The following is an 18,599-nucleotide window of genomic DNA, read 5'->3' on the forward strand; positions in this document are numbered from 1 at the left end:
CCCCGCGGCGCTCTAGGCCAGAACGCGGGCACTCGTTGGTGCTCGGGCGGACTACCCCGCTTTACGGCCCGGGCAGCCACCGCGCGACAGTTTGCGTTTCCTTGTCGCTCGCACCCTCACCATGGCGTCGGGCAGCGGGGTAGGTGTGGGCAGCGGGCCGGGGGCGGCGGGGCCGCGCTCTCGTTCTCTCCCCTGCCCAGTAGCCCCAGGGCTGTGCCGGCGGCGGGGCCGGGGCCGCTCGGGAGGAGCAGGCGGCGCCAGGGCCGCCCCGCCCGTTCGGGCCGCGCTCGGGCCTGCAGCCCGCCCGGGGGTGACGGGCCGGGGCTGGTGCGGAGGCCCCATCGCTGCTTTGCACCCCGCGGTGCTCGCTGTGCGGGGGTAGCGGGAGATTCGGGGCCCCCGCAGAGGCCTCGGTGCCTTCAGGGCTCGGCGGAGGGCGAACCCCCGCCCCGATCTTCCCGTTGCCGCCGGGCGGTGTGCGGGGATCCAGCCCCGGGTGGGGGTGCCCACCGGCCTCCAGCCCATCCCGGGGCCTCCTGGCGCTGGGCCATGGTGGAGGCAGCTCCTCCTGTTCCCCCTCTTTTCCTGCCCATCCCTCTGGCTTCCCCGGGGCAGCGCTGCCTGTTTCCTGGCTCTGCTGGAGCTGCTGCTGCTGTCTGCCCTGCATGGAGAAACTGCATTTTCTGTACCTGCGATTCATAAATCACAGAATCACAGAATGTCAGGGGTTGGGAGGGCCCTGGAAAGCTCATCCAGTGCAATCCTCCCATGGAGCAGGAACACCCAGATGAGGTTACACAGGAAGGTGTCCAGGCGGGTTGGAATGTCTGCAGAGAAGGAGACTCCACAACCCCCTGGGCAGCCTGGGCCAGGCTCTGACACCCTCACCAGGAACAAGTTTCTTCTCATGTTTAAGTGGAATCTCCTGTGTTCCAGTTTGTACCCGTTGCCCCTTGTCTGATTCTAGTGGTGGTGGTGGATTTGTGCAGTGTAGCAGTGAGCTCTGACTGCCTTCATGGATCCCAGAGGATCTGTTGTTGGGAATGCTGAGATGGGATGGGTGAGGTGGGTGCCATTGGGGTGCTGGAGCAGTTCAGACACCTCAGGTGACACCCCAGAGAGTTGTCATCTCCACAGGGGCTGCGCTTTTCTGTGTTCTCGGCCACTTTTCCCTTCCCTTAAAGCTGCTGGCTGAGGAGCGGTGAGGGAGGTCAGGAAGCGGGATGTCTGCTCGCCAGGACATGAGACCCGGGGTTTATTTATGTCTGTGTCCTGTTAGACTGAGCCTGAGTTGAGACTTATCTTGTAGTCTTTGGTGCTGATAGTGGCAGATTGTGCCTTGTCCACCTCCACAGGGAACAGGAGGCTTTGGGGCACTTCTGCTCTTTAATTGTTGTTACTTATTTGGGAAATACTCTCACCCAAAGCGGTGCTTAGATAAAGATTTTAGGGCTTGCGGCCACCCTTGCCTCCACCAGACCAGTTCAGAAAAGTTCCTTTGGATAATGTCTAGCCAAAATCTTGTTTGGGGTTTAATTTCTTTTTAATTTCTTTTCCTGTGCCTGGAGGAGGGAGATTGGTAAAAGATCTGCAAAAGACTCTTTCCCTTTTATTACAAGCAGAGAATGAAGCAGCAAGTAAATTGCCTCCTTTCCGGGCTCCCCCCAGCTATGATTTGTGATCATGCGCTGGCGTGCAGGATAGTCTAGATTCTGGAAAATACCCCCAAACATTAATTTACACTCCGTGATATTTTCTTTTCTTTTGCTCAGGGTGGTTAATAAAACCTGTTATGACATGCTTAAAGTGCTTAAGAAACTCTGGGAATAAATGAGAATTTTTCTGCGCCTCCCTAAGGCATTTTCATTCCTATCAGCAGTTGTTCGTTCCATTTGAAGGATTGCCCGAGGAGAAAACCTTAAATGACTGTGCTGCTGCTGCTGTGGCTTCAAATGAGATTTATTTCCTTTGGATTGTGATTGGATTCTTGATTTGGCTGAACAGAGGAGGCAGTGGGGTGGGGGGTGGGGGGTCTTTCTATCCTGGAGGTGTTTTAAAATACATCCATCCTTTTTTAATATGAAGCTGAGAGCCTCTCACTGCCATGCCAAGAGAAATGCAGCTTTCTGACCCAACGGGAGTTCTCTTCTCTAGAAAATAAAGAAGCATTGGAGTTACGACCGTGACCGTTACTGGGTGCACATGGGGCAGCCCCAGGGAAGAGGCTGCGCTGGTTTGGTGAGGCTGGACTAGTGTGAAAATGGGATTCTTGTCCAGTCGCTTCTGCCCTCAGTGCTGGTGATTAGGTAAAAATCCGCCTCAAAAGGGCAGTTTTGGTTTTCTGCGGTGCCGGCTTCACCTGAGTTGGGCTTCTCTTCCCATGACCTGTCCTGTTGCTGCTCCTCAGGGCTCTCTGGGGAGCTGGGGCAGGACCAGGTGGTTTCCCTGGTGTCTCCACACTGTGCTGCGACAGACGGACATTTCAGAGCTGTTTCTGGTTTGTTTGTACAGATCTCACTTGTAAAACTCAAGAGATTTCACAGCAAACTCAGTGCTTTGGTTCCTGTAACGTGCAGACGTGCGGACAGTCTCTGCGGGAGCCAGTGTGCGCAGCCTTCTGAACTCCTGCGTTTCAGTCAAACTCTTTGTAGCTCATGTTCTGTTTCACGGCTTACTCATCCCATAATTGCAGCTTGGGTTTAATTGCTGTTTGGAATGGGGGTGTGTGACCTGCTAACACCTGCACCATGTTCATCAGGTGGCACTTCTGAGGTCTCAGATCAATCTGTTTAAATCCCGTGTCTGTCTGGTTTTCAGAGCGAAACCCTGGCTGATCATCTCAGGAGCCATTGAGATTAATTTGTTACTTTTCTCAGTGCTTTGAAATCCTTCTAGAATAAGTGGATATGTGCATACTCTGTCATTCTCTTAAGCTACATCCTTAATTCCTAGATATGAAAACAGGACATGGGGGTATAACATTGTGTCCTTAATTTACTGCTCTGGCTGCACAGGCCAAGCAATTCCACCTCTTTCCCCGGTTTCCCATCAGAGCTACTCAAACTGATGATAAACATTAATATGCTTCGTTTCCTTCTCAGACTAAGAACTTTGACTTCCGCCGAAAGTGGGACAAAGATGAATATGAGAAACTTGCAGAGAAGCGGCTCACGGAAGAGAGAGAAAAGAAAGATGGTGCGTAGTGCCTGGCAGGGAGTCACCCCAGCCCTTTGCGTTTGAGAGGGACAGAGCGGCTGGAAGTGAAATCCAGAGGGAAGCAGCAGCAGTTGAGGGCTGCCTTGCTCCCATCCTTTTTCCTCTGCCTGCCACTGAATATATTTTTTGAGAAAAGTAATGACTGAGAACCTTTGCCTCTGTCTTCCTGTTCCTTGGGGAAGGAGAAGAACAATCAGCCCCTGGAAACAAGATCTCAGAATATGACCCAAGTCAGAGCTGGAGACACCTCACAGATCTATTTGGTTCTAATAGTGGTTCCTATTCCTGGTTCAGAAATAGTGAGGAGGAAATGATCTTTTACAGATTAAAAAAAAAAGATGTAATTTCTGCATGAATCAAGTAGTCTCAGATTCCCGGCAGGCCCCTTTTCATCAAGGGCCCCGTGAAATCCGGCATGTCAAGCTTGACCTTTTCTGATAAACACTTGGTTTTCTGTGTATGTTCTAGGCAAACCAGCTCAGCCCGTCAAAAGGGAACTTCTGCGGCACCGAGACTACAAAGTGGACCTGGAGTCGAAGCTGGGGAAAACCATCGTCATCACCAAAACCACCCCGCAGTCAGAGATGGGGGGGTAGGTCGAGGTGGTTTTGTTGCGGTCCCAGGGCTGTGCTGGTCAGGCCGGGGGACCCTGAGCCCTCATGGGGATCCCCTCCTGGGTTTGGAGGTGGTGCTGCCCCGTGTTACAGCTGAACAGGGTCTTTGGGCTGATGTGTGGAAGAGCCACAGCAGGATGAGTCTCTTCTAACGTTATTATGTGACACCAGCATTGCTCTGCACGCCCGTAGCGCCAACCACGAGCAAGACTCTGTCTGCTGGTGATTTGAGTGTCTGATTTGGATTTCTGTGCCCTGGGAAGGGGAGAAACATCCACCTGCCTGTCCCTAGGGATGGTATTAGGTTGGTGCAAAACTAACTGCACTTTTGGATGTGAATTTTAAATCATTATAACTAGGCTTGGACACATCTTCATTATGCTACTATGCTCCTCAGCTTCAAGGCTCTTGTGTCCTTTGCAAAACTTCTTGACCAACCACTGCACTGAACCTTTGTTAGCAGTTCTTGGGCCAAAATGTTGTTGATGTTGAGTTGTCTTTGCTAATTTATGACCCACTGTGAACTCGAATAAGAAAATCACTCAAATTTGCTTTTAGTCTAGCACAATTTCCATAGCCTAAACTAGATGTAAAATAAGTAATAAGTCAGCAAAGACCATAAAGTGAGAAAAACCGTGACTGATGGATCACAGATCAGCTGATGATTTGGTTTCTGTCGTCTGTTGGTGTCGGTACCTCCAGTGTAACGTGGGCCGCACTGGCAGTCTGGCCTGTGCCCTGCACATTCCTGTTCCCTGGGGCTCTCTAATGAAAGTCTCTTGCCCAGGAGAAAGGAGCTGTATCACAAGCGATGTGCAGATTTCACGCTGTAGGTTGTCTCAAAGAGTTGGGAGATGAGATGATCTTATGCTTCGGCGTTATTTGTTTTCCCTCTCCTGCCAGGTATTACTGTAACGTCTGTGACTGCGTGGTGAAAGACTCCATTAACTTCCTGGATCACATCAATGGCAAAAAACGTAAGGATAATTTTTGTACCTTAGAATCGTTTTGGTTGAAAAGACCTTTAAGATTGTCAAGTCCAGCCACTGTCCCAACCCTGGCACTGCCCCATGTCCCTGAGAACCTCATCTCTGTCTGTCCAACCCTCCAGGGATGGTGACTCCAGCACTGCCCTGGGCAGCCTGTTCCAATGCCCCACAGCCCTTTGGGGAAGAAATTGTTCCCCAGATCCAACCTCAACCTCCCCTGGCGCAACTTGAGGCCGTTTCCTCTGCTCCTGGCGCTTGTTCCTGGGGAGCAGAGCCCGACCCCCCTGGCTTCAAGCTCCTTTCAGGCAGTTCAGAGATCAGAAGGTCTCCCCTCAGCTCCTGTTCTCCAGCTGAACCCCCCAGGTCCCTCAGCCGCTCCCATCACACTTGTGCTCCAGCCCCTCACCAGCTCCGTTCCCTTCTCTCAACTTGCTCCAGCACCTCAAGGCCTTTCTTGGTGTGAGGGGCTGAAAATTGACCCCAGGATTTGAGGTTTGACCTCCCCAGTGCCAAGGACAGGGGGCAGTCACTGCCCCGGGCCTGCTGGCCACATTTCTGATACAGGCCAGGATGCTGGTGGCCACCTTGGCCATTATTCATTTAAACGGGCAATGACTTTTCCCAGTGAGACAGAAGTGAAAGTTTCATTAAGTCTTAATTATCAATTCCAAGCTGGTCCCTGAGCTCCAGGGTACGATCAGCGTTTACACCGCTGTGGTTTGCTGAGGATGAGCAGAGTGGGACAGTTTGACCCTGGAGCTGGGTCCAGCAGTGTGGTCCTGCATGTGTCTCTGGTTCTTCTCTCTGTTCCCCAAGATAAAGACAAGAGATCAGAGTTCCCAGTTAATCAATCTGTTCCTTTCCTGTGTTTAACTTGGAAAAGAGGGCTGTGCCCTAATTGAACTGGCTCCCATTTCACAACTGGGCATTGCTTCTCCTCAAGATATTCAGAGAGCGGGGAAGTGGAAAAAGTAAAGGAGCAACAGGATGTGCTGACACACTCTTGGCACATTGTTCAGCTCCTCAAAGTGATTCTTGGCTCCCCGTGGAAGTCAACAAATGGCCCCTTCACCAGAAGGCAGTGATGTGTGTGACCCCAAGCTGCACACTTGGCTGCTTGAACCTTTGAGAAATGGGGTTTCAGAAGAGAAGCTGAGGGCCAGTTTTCTGTAGCTTTGGGAATAAAACCCAGTGTGCTAAAGCCCAGTGCTTTTATGTGAATGGGAAGAGGACGCTGAAGCGCTTTGTTTGATGTGTTGGGAAATGAGCAATGAGTCCTTATGAGAGAATCTGAAGTAAAAAATCCTGACATGACTTTGCATAGGCCTGAGATGAAGGGCTGAACTGAGGTTGGTGACTTCAGCCGCTCCTCATACAGCTTCCCCTCTAAGCCCTTCACCAATTTTGTGGCCTCTTGTGGACACTCTCCAGTAGCTTTATCTCCTTTTCTTCTGTATCCCCAGCCCTGCTCCAGGTGAGGCCGCCCCAGCACAGAGCAGAGCGGGACAATCCCCTCCCTGCCCGGCCATGCTGTGCTGGATGCACCAGGACACAGGTCCCTCTTGGCTCCAGGGACACTGTTGGCTCATGTTCAACTTGTCATCAACCAGAACCCCCAGATCCCTCTCTGTGGAGCTGCTCTTGAGCCTCTCATTCCCCAATGGACGATGCTGCTCCCTGTGCTGTCAGTGGTGGGTGGCCCGTGCGCCGGTGCAGTCAGGTCAGGCTGGAGCTCCGAGCCTGAGGGTGTATGGCCTTGACCCTGAGTGTAGTCTGGCCTGAACTTGCTTTGAGGAGAGGGGTAACAGGCCAGAAGGGGCAGCTGTGCTGAGAAATTCAAATTGGGATCGAGGACAATGTGCAGACCCTCAAAAGCCACGAGTGTTGCCAAGCATGACTGATTCCACTCCTGTTTTCTAGACCAGAGAAATCTGGGCATGTCCATGCGGGTGGAGCGCTCCACACTTGACCAGGTGAAGAAACGCTTTGAGGTGAACAAGAAGAAGATGGAGGAGAAGCAGAAGGACTATGACTTCGAGGAGAGGATGAAGGAGCTCCGTGAGGAGGTGAGCAATTCCCCCTATGAACTGTTTTGTGAGGAAATGAAGCCAGGTTCCTAATCTTGTTCCACAGAAGCCCTGTTCTTGATAGCATAGGCTTCTTTGCTGCTGTGAGTGGGGTTTGTTTCATTGTTCTTTGCTTTTTAAGAAGTTTGTCACTGCTGCCCTGGAAACCTTTTTCCCCTCCTCCTGTGTGAGGGTAACTTCTGGTGCTTCAGGTTTCCACTGTGAGTGCCACAAGCCTGACAGTGCACCCACAAGCCTGACAGTGCACCCACGTTTCGTGTCCCGTCATGTTAGAACTCATGTGCTCTGCGAAGCAGATATGTGTCCTTGTCCCTTCCATGGTTCTTGGGATTGCTGAGATCCTTCTCCACGTGGCACGTTGCTTGCGGGTGGGCTCCCCGAGAGTGGGAAAGCTTTGTGAGTGGTGAGATGTGTGTGGAGGCAGCGAGAGACAGGAGATTCCTCTCAAACCTGGGCTCAGGCGTCAGCTCCCTGGCATGAAGATCAAATTTATTTGAAAACCTGACAAAGTTATGACAGTTGAGGAGCTTCTATGGATGCTTCTCCTCCATCAGCAGTCAGATACCAACCAAATGTTAAAAATTGCTGCTCGTTTGAGTCTCCCTGCCCAAGCCCAAGCTTTCTGTCACCGCAGGGTGCTCTGGTGGGGCGCACACAGAGCAGACCTGTGCTCTCCTCTCAAGCAGCCTTTGGTGCGGCTGAGCCTGGCCTGTCTTGGGGAGGCGGGAGGCAGGTGCCTCCGCAGTGCTGAGGGTTGAAAAGCTGCTGCCAATCGACACATGGCAACAAATAAACCAGCAGCAGCTTTCGGTGTAGCTGTCTCCAGGGCACGGCTGTCTGCAGTGGCTGCGGCTGGTGATGGGGACGGCAGGAGCGGCTGCTGAGTTGGGAGCCGGAGCCCTGGTTCTGCGTTGCCCGGTACAAGGCTGGCGCTGTTCCAGGGCTTGTGATCCTTGCAGAGCAAAACGCTTTGATTAGAGCAGCACAAACGCTTTGATGCCAAAACCCCCCCGAGCCGCTGAGAGCTTCAGCTTCTGTTCCAGTGAGCAGCTGTCACTCTGCCAGGCTGAGAGCCAACAGGCAGTGACATTCGGCACCGCAGCCACTGGAACGGGGCGTCGTACAAGCAAAAGGCTCTTGCTTCAAAAACAGCTTCCTCTTGCCTCAGTGTTGATTCCAGACAAAACTTCAGACATTTATTCAGAAGACAGTGTTTCATAACACCTCTTTTTGGCTACATCTTGTGTGTGGGGCTCCCCTTGTAGGGTGGTCAGTGGGGTGGGAAACCTCCTGAGAGGTGCAGGCCAGGTTTCTGCTGGCTGCTTTCACAGAATCATTTAGGTTAGTAAAGAAAGACCCTTAAGATCATTGAGTCCAACAGTTACCCCACCCCTGACGCTGACTCATGTCCCTGAGAACCTCATCTCCGTCTGTCCAGCCCTCCAGGGATGGTGACTCCAGCACTGCCCTGGGCAGCCTGTTCCAATGCCCCACAGCCCTTTGGGGAAGAAATTGTTCCCAAGATCCAACCTCAACCTCCCCTGGCGCAACTTGAGGCCGTTTCCTCAGACACAACCTGGGTGCAGTTGGTAGGACCGGGGTTAACTGTGCGGTGCTCGGTGTCTCAAAAGCTTCCTCAGCTCAGGAGGCTGAAGTGATTTTGCTATTCTGTCCCTTGCTGCAGGAGGAAAAGGCCAAAGCCTACAAGAAGGAGAAGCAGAGAGAGAAGAAAAGGCGGGCAGAGGAAGAATTGACATTTGAAGAGGATGACGAAATGGCAGCCGTGATGGGTTTCTCGGGTTTTGGCTCAACCAAAAAGAATCACTGAGCAGCTCTGGACTCTCCTCTTTCTTGAAACAGATTGTTTTTACCCAGGGGACTCTGGATAACTCTTAACAGACTTGTTTGAGGACTTGTATGTAAATCTCCCAGTAGAGGTTGGCTGGAGGAGTTGAAAAGCGATTCCATGCTCTACCTGCGCTGCAGAACAAGCTCTGCCTGTCATTAGCTTCCCTTCTCCTTCTGTGTCCTAGATCCGGCTGCTCCTCGCTGCTCCGCGGTCCTGCGCACGCAGGGAACTGCTCTGCTGGGTACGTTTTTGTGTCAGTGAAGTGCAACAGTTCTGTACAGATGGCCTGGTTCAGGATTCGTCTGGTTGTTCCGGGCCCTAGTTTGTTCTAGTTATCAGCAAGGCTGCGTGTTTGAGACGCAGGGAGCGATTCCGTTGCTTTTTTGGATCGTGTAGGTGAGGGAAATGTGCCGCAGCGAGCGGTGCTGAGCGGCACAACCTGCATCGTTACAGCTTGTGCTGAGCAGAGCTGGTGGCTGCATGGAGTCGGGGTCGCTGAAACTTTCCTGTGTATTTTATCTGCAAGGGATCCTGCCCTGCTTTTCTCGGTGTTTCGTCCCATCACTTCGGTATCTTTAAGGCCAGGGAGAAATTCCTCCCCGCGACTGATCTAGGATAGAGCGAATGAAAGAAAGATGTGTACAATTCGCCAGAAATAAATGGATCGTTTTAATGGGTTCTTTGGTGGGAGTTTGATTCTTTCGTTGTTTCCAGCACTGCTGTTTCTCTCCAAGAAGAGCTGCTGGTGTCTGTCAGGCTGCACGCTGGCCTTGTTGGGACCTCAACAGAGCAGAGGCGAGGCTTGTCACCCCCCCTCTCTCCGCTCAGCTCCCCTGTGCAGGCACTTGCCACCATTCCTGGCTTTTTAAAGGAATTTTGGAGATGAGTGTAAGACCATGGAGGGGAAGGGAAGACGGGACTGGGACCTGCGTTTCCATGAGCCCATCCAAGAGCGGGCTGGGCCGCGGTCCAGACTTTACCAGCCTTGGTATATTAAGGGCCATTTTTTTCCTGTCTGCTGGTATCAGCGTCTTGTCACCTCTGCCCTCCCCTAAATCCACTTCATTTCTACTTTTATTTACCTCACTCAAACCTTGTGCGACTCATTTCCCTCTACAGTGAGGATTTATATTTCGCGTGGCTGGGTTTTCGTAGCTTGGTTTCACTCTTCTCTCTCTTTTTATGTATATTGATGAGATCCTTGCTCTTGCCCTTCTCTGTACTCACACAAATCTTCCAACCTGGGGAAGGCTGCAGTGTGTTTCACCTGCTCGTTCTAATACATCTAGAACAAATCCTGTAATGCTTTGCTGCTGTTTTAATTCCTTAATCTTAGACCGCTGACAGCTTCATTGCCTCGGGTCTTTCCGCTTCAATTCAGATTATAATCCCCGTTGAAGATGCTATTGAAATGATATAGAGCCAGTCAGAGACAACTGTCCTTGGAGGTTTGACCCTTTTAACTCGGCACTCCTTTGACTCCGGCGAGCGCTTTCTGAGCGCGCGAGCCGGGAAGGCGACTTTCATTCCAGCCACGTACCTAACGCTGTTCAGGCTGCAGCACGTGGCTCCGGCTGAATGGGAGAGAGGAGACGCTTGTGCCTTTGTGCCCTCCGGGGTGCGAGAGGGATGCTGCGGCGGTTTCATACGCATTAAAAGTTTAGGATGTTTCAGAGAAGATTTAGCAGCAGCCATTTTATCCCAGCCACTAGCTCTACAGGCAGCCAAACCCTCGCCGCAGCCTGAATTTGATTTGCGGGGTGGGAGAGGACTCTCATTAACGAGATTCCCCTTTGGTAAAAACCCTGTTGTATCCACACTCCATCCCGAGGCCACCGGCGTCCTCTGGGCCGCAGCCCCGGTGTCCCCGCGCCGCGGCCGCCTGGTCCCAGCGCCGGGGCTGCTGGAGCCGGGGGAGCCGGGCTCTTTGTCTCGGCAGCTCGCTGGGAGCACTGGGGTGTGCGGCAGCAGATACAAGCTCTCGCTGGATTCCCAGCAGCGGGAGCTGCCTCTAGCCAAGGATGAAAAGCTGGTTTCATGGGAGGAAATAATATTTAGAGAAGAGACAGATAACATTCCCTGTGCCTGCTGATTAACCCTTTGCTTCCCCCCAATGCTGAAGCAGCGGTTCTCAGTGACTCTTCCTCAGCACTTGCTAAGGATTGTGTTGCATGTGCCCATGGGGGTCAGGGCTTGGGGTTTAATTAGGGAGGAAGGGTTTTAATTAGGGAGGGAGGTTGCAGCTTGGCAGCTCTTCCTCCCTGTGTCCCCCACCAGCAAACAGGGCCGGGCGCTCTGTGCCGGCTGCAGCCCCTTTCCCTGCAGCTCTTCCACAGGTGGGATCTGTTGAAGTAAAGAACGCATCTCTCATGGTTCCCACGTCCAGGCTGGAGTGTCCTGCCTGGTCTCGCTGTGAAAATGTTTAGAGGTACCTGGAGACAGGTTGGTGCTCGTTCTCGGTGCCTGGGCAGAGGGTGCGAGGCTCTGCCCTGGCCACAGAGCAGTTCCTCGCGCTGTGGGGACCCGTGGGGAGGATCTCCCGGTTCAGACCTGCCTGCAGCCCAACCATGCTGGGGACTGCGCTCAGCTGAGCCGGACTGTTACAGCTCCATCCCGTTAAATATTGATGGCGTTGCTGGAGAAGCGCTGGGGCGTCACCGCAGAGCCCAGGGGAAACACAAATCTGTTGTCCGCACCACGTCGTCTTGCATGGGCTCACCACGGGAGTGGGGACTGAAGCGCTGTGGAGGGGCTGAGCTCCACCGCCCACACTGAGAAGCTGCTTTTCCCCTTCAGAGGGGCTGGGAGGCTGCTGTGCCCGCCCCTGCTGTCCCACCTTCCGTCGCTCTCCTCAGGTCCTGGTGGGGACCAGAGCAGCAGCCGCCGGATCCAGCCCAGGATTCCCACCAGCCCAGCGGAGTGACTGGGATCAGGGACCTGCAGTGATTCTGGAGGTGTCCCAGCCTGGCCCTGTGCGTTACTCTGCTTTGGGCAGCTGAATCGTTACCTGCTTCAGGGACTTCATTAGCAAAAAGACTCAGCTTTTTAGCAATTTACACCAGTTTTACACCCAGTCCTCCCAAAGCAGAGGTTTAAGAGCCTGGCAGGAGCTCCAGTCCTCCCACTGCTCAGGCCATGAGCTACCGCTGCCCCAGTTAGGCTGCCGCTCTTGTCGTTTGCCATCATGCAGCTCAACAACTTTCATGGGCAATGTCACCGGAAACCCCTCCTGCTTCTCTTTGACCCAGTACAGTGGTGCCAGGAGGTTGTGCCACCAGACTCGCTCTGCTGGGACAGGCTGGGAGGCTCCTGGCTCTGCACCCAACTTCTGCTGCAGCAACATCCCACACAACCCCGGAGTCCCCAGCCCCACAGACACCCTGTTCACTCAGTGCCACCCCCAGCAGTCAGCGCTTGGCCCAACCTGTAGCCTGTCCTGCTTTCCTCATGGGGGGGACAAGGTGCCCCTGGGGGAGAGCCTGATCTGTGCAAGAAAAAAATGTCCCACCACTGTTTGGAGCTGGTGTTTCTGCAGGAGGGAGCGGAAAGGGAGGGGACGCTGGGATAGGGGAAGACAAGAGGCTTGTGGGGGTTCCCTGGGCTGGGAGGTGTTTGCTCCCCATCCAAAGCTTTGGCTGGGAAACCTGGACACCCATTTTCCAAAAAGGGCACAGCAGGGAGCAGGGGACACGTACAGCGCAGCCGTGCTTGGCCTGGAGACCTCGGCAGGTTGGGCCACTGTCCACACAGTCCCTGCTCAGGGTTGAGCCAAGTCAAGCCACAAATGGGGCCAAGAGGCAACAAATGGTGCTCTGGAGTGTCCCAAACTGGGAGGAAGGAGATGGCCCCAGTGGCTGCCCCCATCCCAGTTGGGTCTGGTGCCAGGTTGGGCTGGAGAGCCATTGGAGGGCTGCGTGGTTCCTGCTGGGCTCGGTGCGGAGCTCCTGAGCAAAGGGAAGATATTTCTTTGTCACAAGCAAAATAAGAAAACATCGTCATCCAGAGAACAAACAGCTCCAGGCTGGAGAGGGATCAGGGAGATGAGGAGGAGCGGGGGAGCGTGGGGACAAGGCTTCCGCAGGAGGTTTTTTGGGGACTTGTGATCTCAGAGCAGGTTGCTGCTGCCGGCTGCGCACCAGTGGCACCAGTTCACCCGCTCACGGGTGCCTCCCCAGGGGGCCAGGGCCGCCGTGCCGCGGGTGCGGGGACACGGTCCCTGCGCGGGGAGCTCTGATGTGCAGGCAGCGGGAGCCCCGGGCGCTGCCGTGCCTTTGTTCCTCCTGCTCTTTCTTTTCCACCTTCAGATTTATTCTTTTCCCTCTGCTTCCAGCCTGCTGTGTGTGCAGCGCTCCCCCTCCTTTCCACCCACAGCTCCTGTCTTGATTCTCCTTCCCCTCTACAAATAAGTGTTCCTTGGGCTTCTTCGCCTCCCTGCCCAGCTCCACCCATCAGCATTGTCTCCTTAAACTTGTTCTTTTCACCCTCCCTCACCCCCTCTCCCTGTTTGCCCACAGCCCCTTCCCCTGCCCACTCATCTCCCCTTCCCTCCAGCCGCTTGGGCTCCTGTTCGCTCACTCTCCGTCTCCCCTTCTCTTGACAGTTTGGGGGAAATCTGTCTGTGTCAACGCACAAATTCCATTATTTATTGGCGGAGCGGAGCGAGGTCCTACACTCGTCTGTAATTGTCTGCAGATCAAAGCGGCTGCTGATGGCAGCTTTGGCTCTCGCAGCAGAACACCACCCCCAGCTCCGCGCTCCCACCCTCCCGCGGGAGTCGGGTGCACGTCGACACCCTCGATGACTGATCTCCCAGACAGAGAGGAAAGAAGTAGGGCTGGTGGGGGAGAAAACAGAGACCCGGAGGATCTGCAAAGCTCCCGGGAGCCGATTGGGGGTGTTGGGGTTGTCTCAGGGGGCCACAGAGCCCCTGGCAGCGGCCAGGAGAGAGTGGGATGGTGGAGCTGGTCCTTGTCCTGGGAATGGGGACAGAGGAATGAAGTGACGGGGGGATAGAGAAGCAGGGAACATCCCTGTATCTGTCCAGGTCTGGAAGAACTGGACTTTCTTCTCCAGAGATGCATCCCCAGAGGTCCGGAATGGCTCCGTAGGAGCAGATGGCTAAAAAACAGAAATGGCAACAAAGGAGAATGTGTCTTTTTCTACCTTTCCCTCCTGAAACTACCAACCTAACCCAGGGATGTGGGACTTCAAAGAGAATTGCAAACACCCGTTTGTTGTTTGGGCATTGATGCAAGATGTATGTGGAGCAAGGACAAGGAAACATTCACCCCAACTCCTGCTCCTTGGCCTCCTCACTGGGGTCCCAACTCCAACATTTCCAGCTGCTATTTAGTGCATGGAGAGGAGAGGAGAGGAGAGGAGAGGAGAGGAGAGGAGAGGAGAGGAGAGGAGAGGAGAGGAGAGGAGAGGAGAGATTTCAGGATCTAAGCACAGGATCTAAGGGAAGCTGTCATTGTCATGTTTGGGCTGTGTTGGGGTGATGGCCCCTTCCCTGGAGCCCTTTGGGAGCTGACCAGATACTTCCTTGTGGCTTTAGGACCTTCTCATAGGAAAGAGCAGGTCAGATTTCTTGTGGGATCACCCACACGGAGGGGAAATTGCAGTGGTTTCTCTGCTCAGACCCCTCTGCCCAAGGCCAGTCTTCCCATTTAATCAAGATACACTGGGGGAAACTGGGCTTGATGAACTCACATCTTCTGTCCCACATCAATCTGCAGGTGCCAAGAGATACAGACACCATCAATAGTTCCAACAGCTCGATCCCGGTGCATGGACCTGTCTGCCTCAAGCCACGCATCCCCACACCTTTAGATGTCAAGTTGTCCCCAGGTTTTCCTCCTTGTGACACCTCGCTGGTCCTGCCATCAAACCTCCTCCAGCTTCTTTTTGCACAGAGTTCAGGCAGTTTCACTTCTGCTCCTCCCTGTAAGATATTTTTCTAAGCCTTAAATCATTTTTTTAATCTTCTTTCAAAAGTTCAGATGCAGGTGCTGGGCACATTGTTCCAAGCTCAGTCAGCTGGTGCCTGACAGAGGCGTTACCTGCTCTCTTCCCAAACCTCTGCTCTTCCCCCGTGCAGCCATCACACCGTTGCCCACCCTTATTTTCCAGTTCACTGATCCCCCTCCCTTCTCAGTCCTTCCCAGGGAGAGGAGACATTCCCACAGGACATTTTAGGGAGGGTCTCTAAGAAGGTGCCGGGGGCACAATTGCCACTCTCGGGATATTGGTGACCCAGCCCTTCTTCTGATTTGGGTCCAAGTTCTCTTACTTCAAGAGGAGCAAGACACCAACCATGAGAGCAGCTCCCTTTGCAGGCTTTGACTTGTAAGAAGATCCCCCCTCTGAAGCAGGAGATATTGGTGTCCTGAGCTGCCACTGAAGTTTGTGTCCTCCAAGGAGCCAGAACTGGCTCACCCAGAGCTGAGTGGGACCGACCCCATGTCCTGAAAATGCTCAAAAGTAGGAAAAGGCTACAGCGGGTCCACACAGGGCTGGGCTTGTGTCTCAGCCTCTGTCTGTCCCAGCGGAGGGGCTGGGGGGTACGATGCTGTGTCACTGGTCAAGAGAATCCAGTTTATTCCACCAGTAGTGGCCCTTGAGTTGGTCACCTCAGCTACACCTTCTTCTCACCTACAAAACACCTGAAACTTCAGGAAAACTTTACTGACACATCATGGGTCTAAACCTGCCTGGTGGGAAGGGTCTACCTGCACTGCTGTGGGGAAAATGTGGGGGCCGAGTAACCCAGGCACCATGCAGGACAGAGCCCATGGACTAGGAATTCCGGTGGGAATGGAGTCCCAGCACCCTTCATTGCCTCATAACCCACCTCCGGGCAAGGCGTCTGTGAAAAGAAACGGCTCCCTGACAAACACGAGACCTGCGCTCTGCTGAAACCAAGGCTCTCTGGGCACTCTCGCCTTGGTGAGCACTCCATCTCTGCTCGGGATGGGTTGCTACAGGTCAGGGCTTTCTGAATCCCAGAACAGTTTTGGTCATTTGGGGCCTCTGAAGGTCCCTGGTGCATCCTTGCTCAGAGCAGGGCTGGGAGATGAGCTTGCTCAGGAGATCTCCAAGGACAGCAATTCCTGCCCCAGCCTGGTCCCTGTGCTTTTTTTACCACCCTCATGGTGAAGATTTTTTCCCTAGTACCTAGCAGGAATTTCCCCTCTCCAGCCCATGCCTGTCCTGTCCCTGTGTGCCTCTGCAAGGAGACTGGGCATGTTTCATGTTTTGCATCCCAGCACCCAAGGGCAGGCAGAGTGCCCCACCAGCCGTGATAAACACACTGAGATGGCCACCGTCCCCTTCAGGGCTCTGATTTTTCCTCCCAAGGGAAGGCAGAGAGCCAGAGCTTCAGAGGGGAAGGAGCACGGATCAGGGCACCCGCTGCACTGAGCTTTGTGGCTTCAAAGCAAGAGCCCCCAGCGCCTGACCTTGTACAAGCCGCTCGGGAGTGAGTTACCAGCCGCGGGACCAGCGCTGCTCCCATCTTCAGCCAGGAGACCCCCCCTCCCACCCTGGCTCCCCTCTTGGCACTGCAGACTATAACCGCTCTCGCTTGGAGCAAGAAGAGAGCAGCGAACCCACATGCACGGCTGGGCAGACGGGCGCCTGCGGAGCTGGGGGAAGGGACGTGTGGTCTGGCAGGGACAGCTTTTCTTGCAGATGCTTCTGCTGCCCCAGAACACATCCGGCAGGAAAATGGAGGGATGTTGGTGGCTGGGCAACGTTTGGTGCCTGCAGGCAGCTGGGGGACAGTCCCCTGACCCTTTACGCTCTGTGTGGCTTTTCCAAGGCAGTTCAACCTGCGGCATCTCCTGCTGCCTCCCACCCTGATCTCTCCGGCTGCCTTGCCAAGGCACATCAGTGCTGACCTGTGACAACCAGCCATCCACCCGCCTGTGCCAAGACATCTCAGAGTGAGGCCCCCCCTCCCCTTCTTATACCTTCCAGCACCTTCCAAAAACAAGCTTCTCCTGCAGTCTGATTCCTTACCCCAGGAGAACAGGGCTGGCAGCTGAATTCTCCTCTGGGTGACAAGGGGATACTTCAAATCTACAGGACATGAAGTGGGGTGATAGCTGGGGTGCTGGACTGTCTCCATGCCATGTCCCACATCCTGCTGTCCACCCTCCTCTACCGTGCCCCACCAAAAGAGGCTCTTTTTTGGATTCCACATCCCTCTGCAGCATCAAAAGCGCCTGTGCCATTTCCTTCAGGAAGGGTATCCGGGGAATGAGCCTGTGTCCCCTTCTCAAGCCCCCCACTTTTGCCCTAGGTCCCCTGGAATCCTGGGAGCTGGAGGAGGGGGCAGGAGGGGACCCCAGGGTGCGGGGAGGTGAGGAAAAGGGACAGGATGGGGCTATGCCGGACCTCCCTTAGGGGAGGGAAGCGAGAGAGGGGGAGATGACAGATCCCCCCCTCACCCAGGGAAGCGGCGATGGAGAGCGGCGGGGGCTGGGGGGGGACATCGCCGAGCAGAACAGGAGGAGGGCAGACAGGACCGGGCTGGGGGTCCGGGGGGTGACGGATCCTGCCGGGAGCGGGTTGCACTCGGGGTGGGGAGAGAATGAATATTTTAATCTGAATCAAACAAAAGAGCGAGAGCAGCTCTGAGGATTTCCCGGAACGCACTTGGTCGGAGACGGGGAAGGAGTGGAGGGGGGAAATGAGACCCCCGAAGATCTCTGTGTCCACTATCCCCCCTCCCAAATCCTCCGGTGGCCTGAGCAGCCCTCGGGGGGCTCCGGGAGCAGCCGTGCCCCAGTCATCCCACTGCCGGGGTGCCGGCCCCGGGCAGGGCTGGGCGGTGATGTGGGGCGGGGAGGGGGGGACAGAGCGGGGAAGGGCGGGGGAAGGATTGTGGAATGAGAAAGAAACAGATGGGGGCGGGGGGTGGCAACGACGACGCCGGGGTGGCCCTGGCGTGGGAGATGCTGCGGGGGCCAGTCCGGCCGTGATCGGCCGTTCTGGTGCAGCTTGGGCTTCACCCACCGGGACCCGTCCCGGTTCCCGCCGCCGCCCCCCGCGCTGCTCCCTCACCGGCGGCCCCGCGACCGCAGCGCGTCCCGCCTGGGTCGCCCTGAGCTCCCAGGGACCAAGAGCCCTTTTCCCAGCCCGACAGACCCCTCCAGCCCCGCCGCCTCCTGCTTCCTCCGGTCTCCCGGTCGCCCCTGAATCCTGCCTCCCACGCGGGTCCCCGTGGGGAGCGGGGGGGGCGGTTGGGGCTGGCGGTTCCCTTCCCACCGGGGACCGGGAGGCAGAGACAAAGACGGTGAAATATCACTGCACGGCTAAAGCCGCTCCGAGCCCCGCCGAGCCCTTAACTAGATTGTTAGGGGATTATCTGCGCCCTGAGCAGTCGCGGGGCGGGGGGGGGCGGCCGTCCTGTCCCGTTACCGAGCGCCCCGGGGACGGCGCCGGTGAGAGGCGACGCGCGGAGCTGCCCAGGGGCGGCGGCGGCTGGAGACCGGTCTGCGGGGAGAACGGATTGGCCAGCGGAGAGACCGTGATCGGTACCGGGCGAGGGAGGGGGGATAGCAGGGGTATCCGTCTGGGACCCTCCGGGGGCCGGAGGGGACCAGCGGCTCGGTCCTCACCCTTCTCCCTCTCGCCTTTTGCAGGGGGCGGAAAGTTTGTGCCTGCGGGGGGAGCCGCTGGCCGGAGGGGCGGTGGGGAGAGGTCCTCGGCTCTCCAGTGGGATCGTGCCCCGAGAGCCCGAGGGGCTGACACTGGGGTGCCCGGAGGGGGACCGGGATTAGGGGCGCGGGGCTGTGGGCAGGCGGGGTGCCGGGGTGGGAGCAGGCGGGGGAGGGGT

At 55.4% G+C, this 18,599-nt stretch overlaps 1 protein-coding gene across 1 annotated transcript; it reads left to right on the forward strand.

Annotated features, from left to right (window-relative positions):
• Positions 1-49: 49 nt before the first annotated feature.
• Positions 50-9,431, forward strand: ZMAT2 (zinc finger matrin-type 2). The gene is made up of 6 exons (XM_080353105.1): positions 50-139; positions 3,102-3,195; positions 3,685-3,808; positions 4,734-4,807; positions 6,740-6,885; positions 8,591-9,431. The coding sequence occupies exons 1-6, from the start codon at positions 122-124 to the stop codon at positions 8,732-8,734; spliced, it is 600 nt and encodes a 199-aa protein (XP_080209231.1). The 5' UTR covers positions 50-121; the 3' UTR covers positions 8,735-9,431.
• Positions 9,432-18,599: the final 9,168 nt, after the last annotated feature.

This window comes from Nesoenas mayeri (assembly GCF_963082525.1).
Source record: "Nesoenas mayeri genome assembly, chromosome: 14".
Classification (NCBI taxonomy): domain Eukaryota; kingdom Metazoa; phylum Chordata; class Aves; order Columbiformes; family Columbidae; genus Nesoenas; species Nesoenas mayeri.

Bases quoted from the DNA above. Each gene is read 5' to 3' on its own strand.
- ZMAT2 (XM_080353105.1), top strand. The intron at 4,808-6,739 runs GTAAGGATAATT...CCTGTTTTCTAG, and splicing joins TCACATCAATGGCAAAAAAC to ACCAGAGAAATCTGGGCATG. The intron at 6,886-8,590 runs GTGAGCAATTCC...CCCTTGCTGCAG, and splicing joins TGAAGGAGCTCCGTGAGGAG to GAGGAAAAGGCCAAAGCCTA.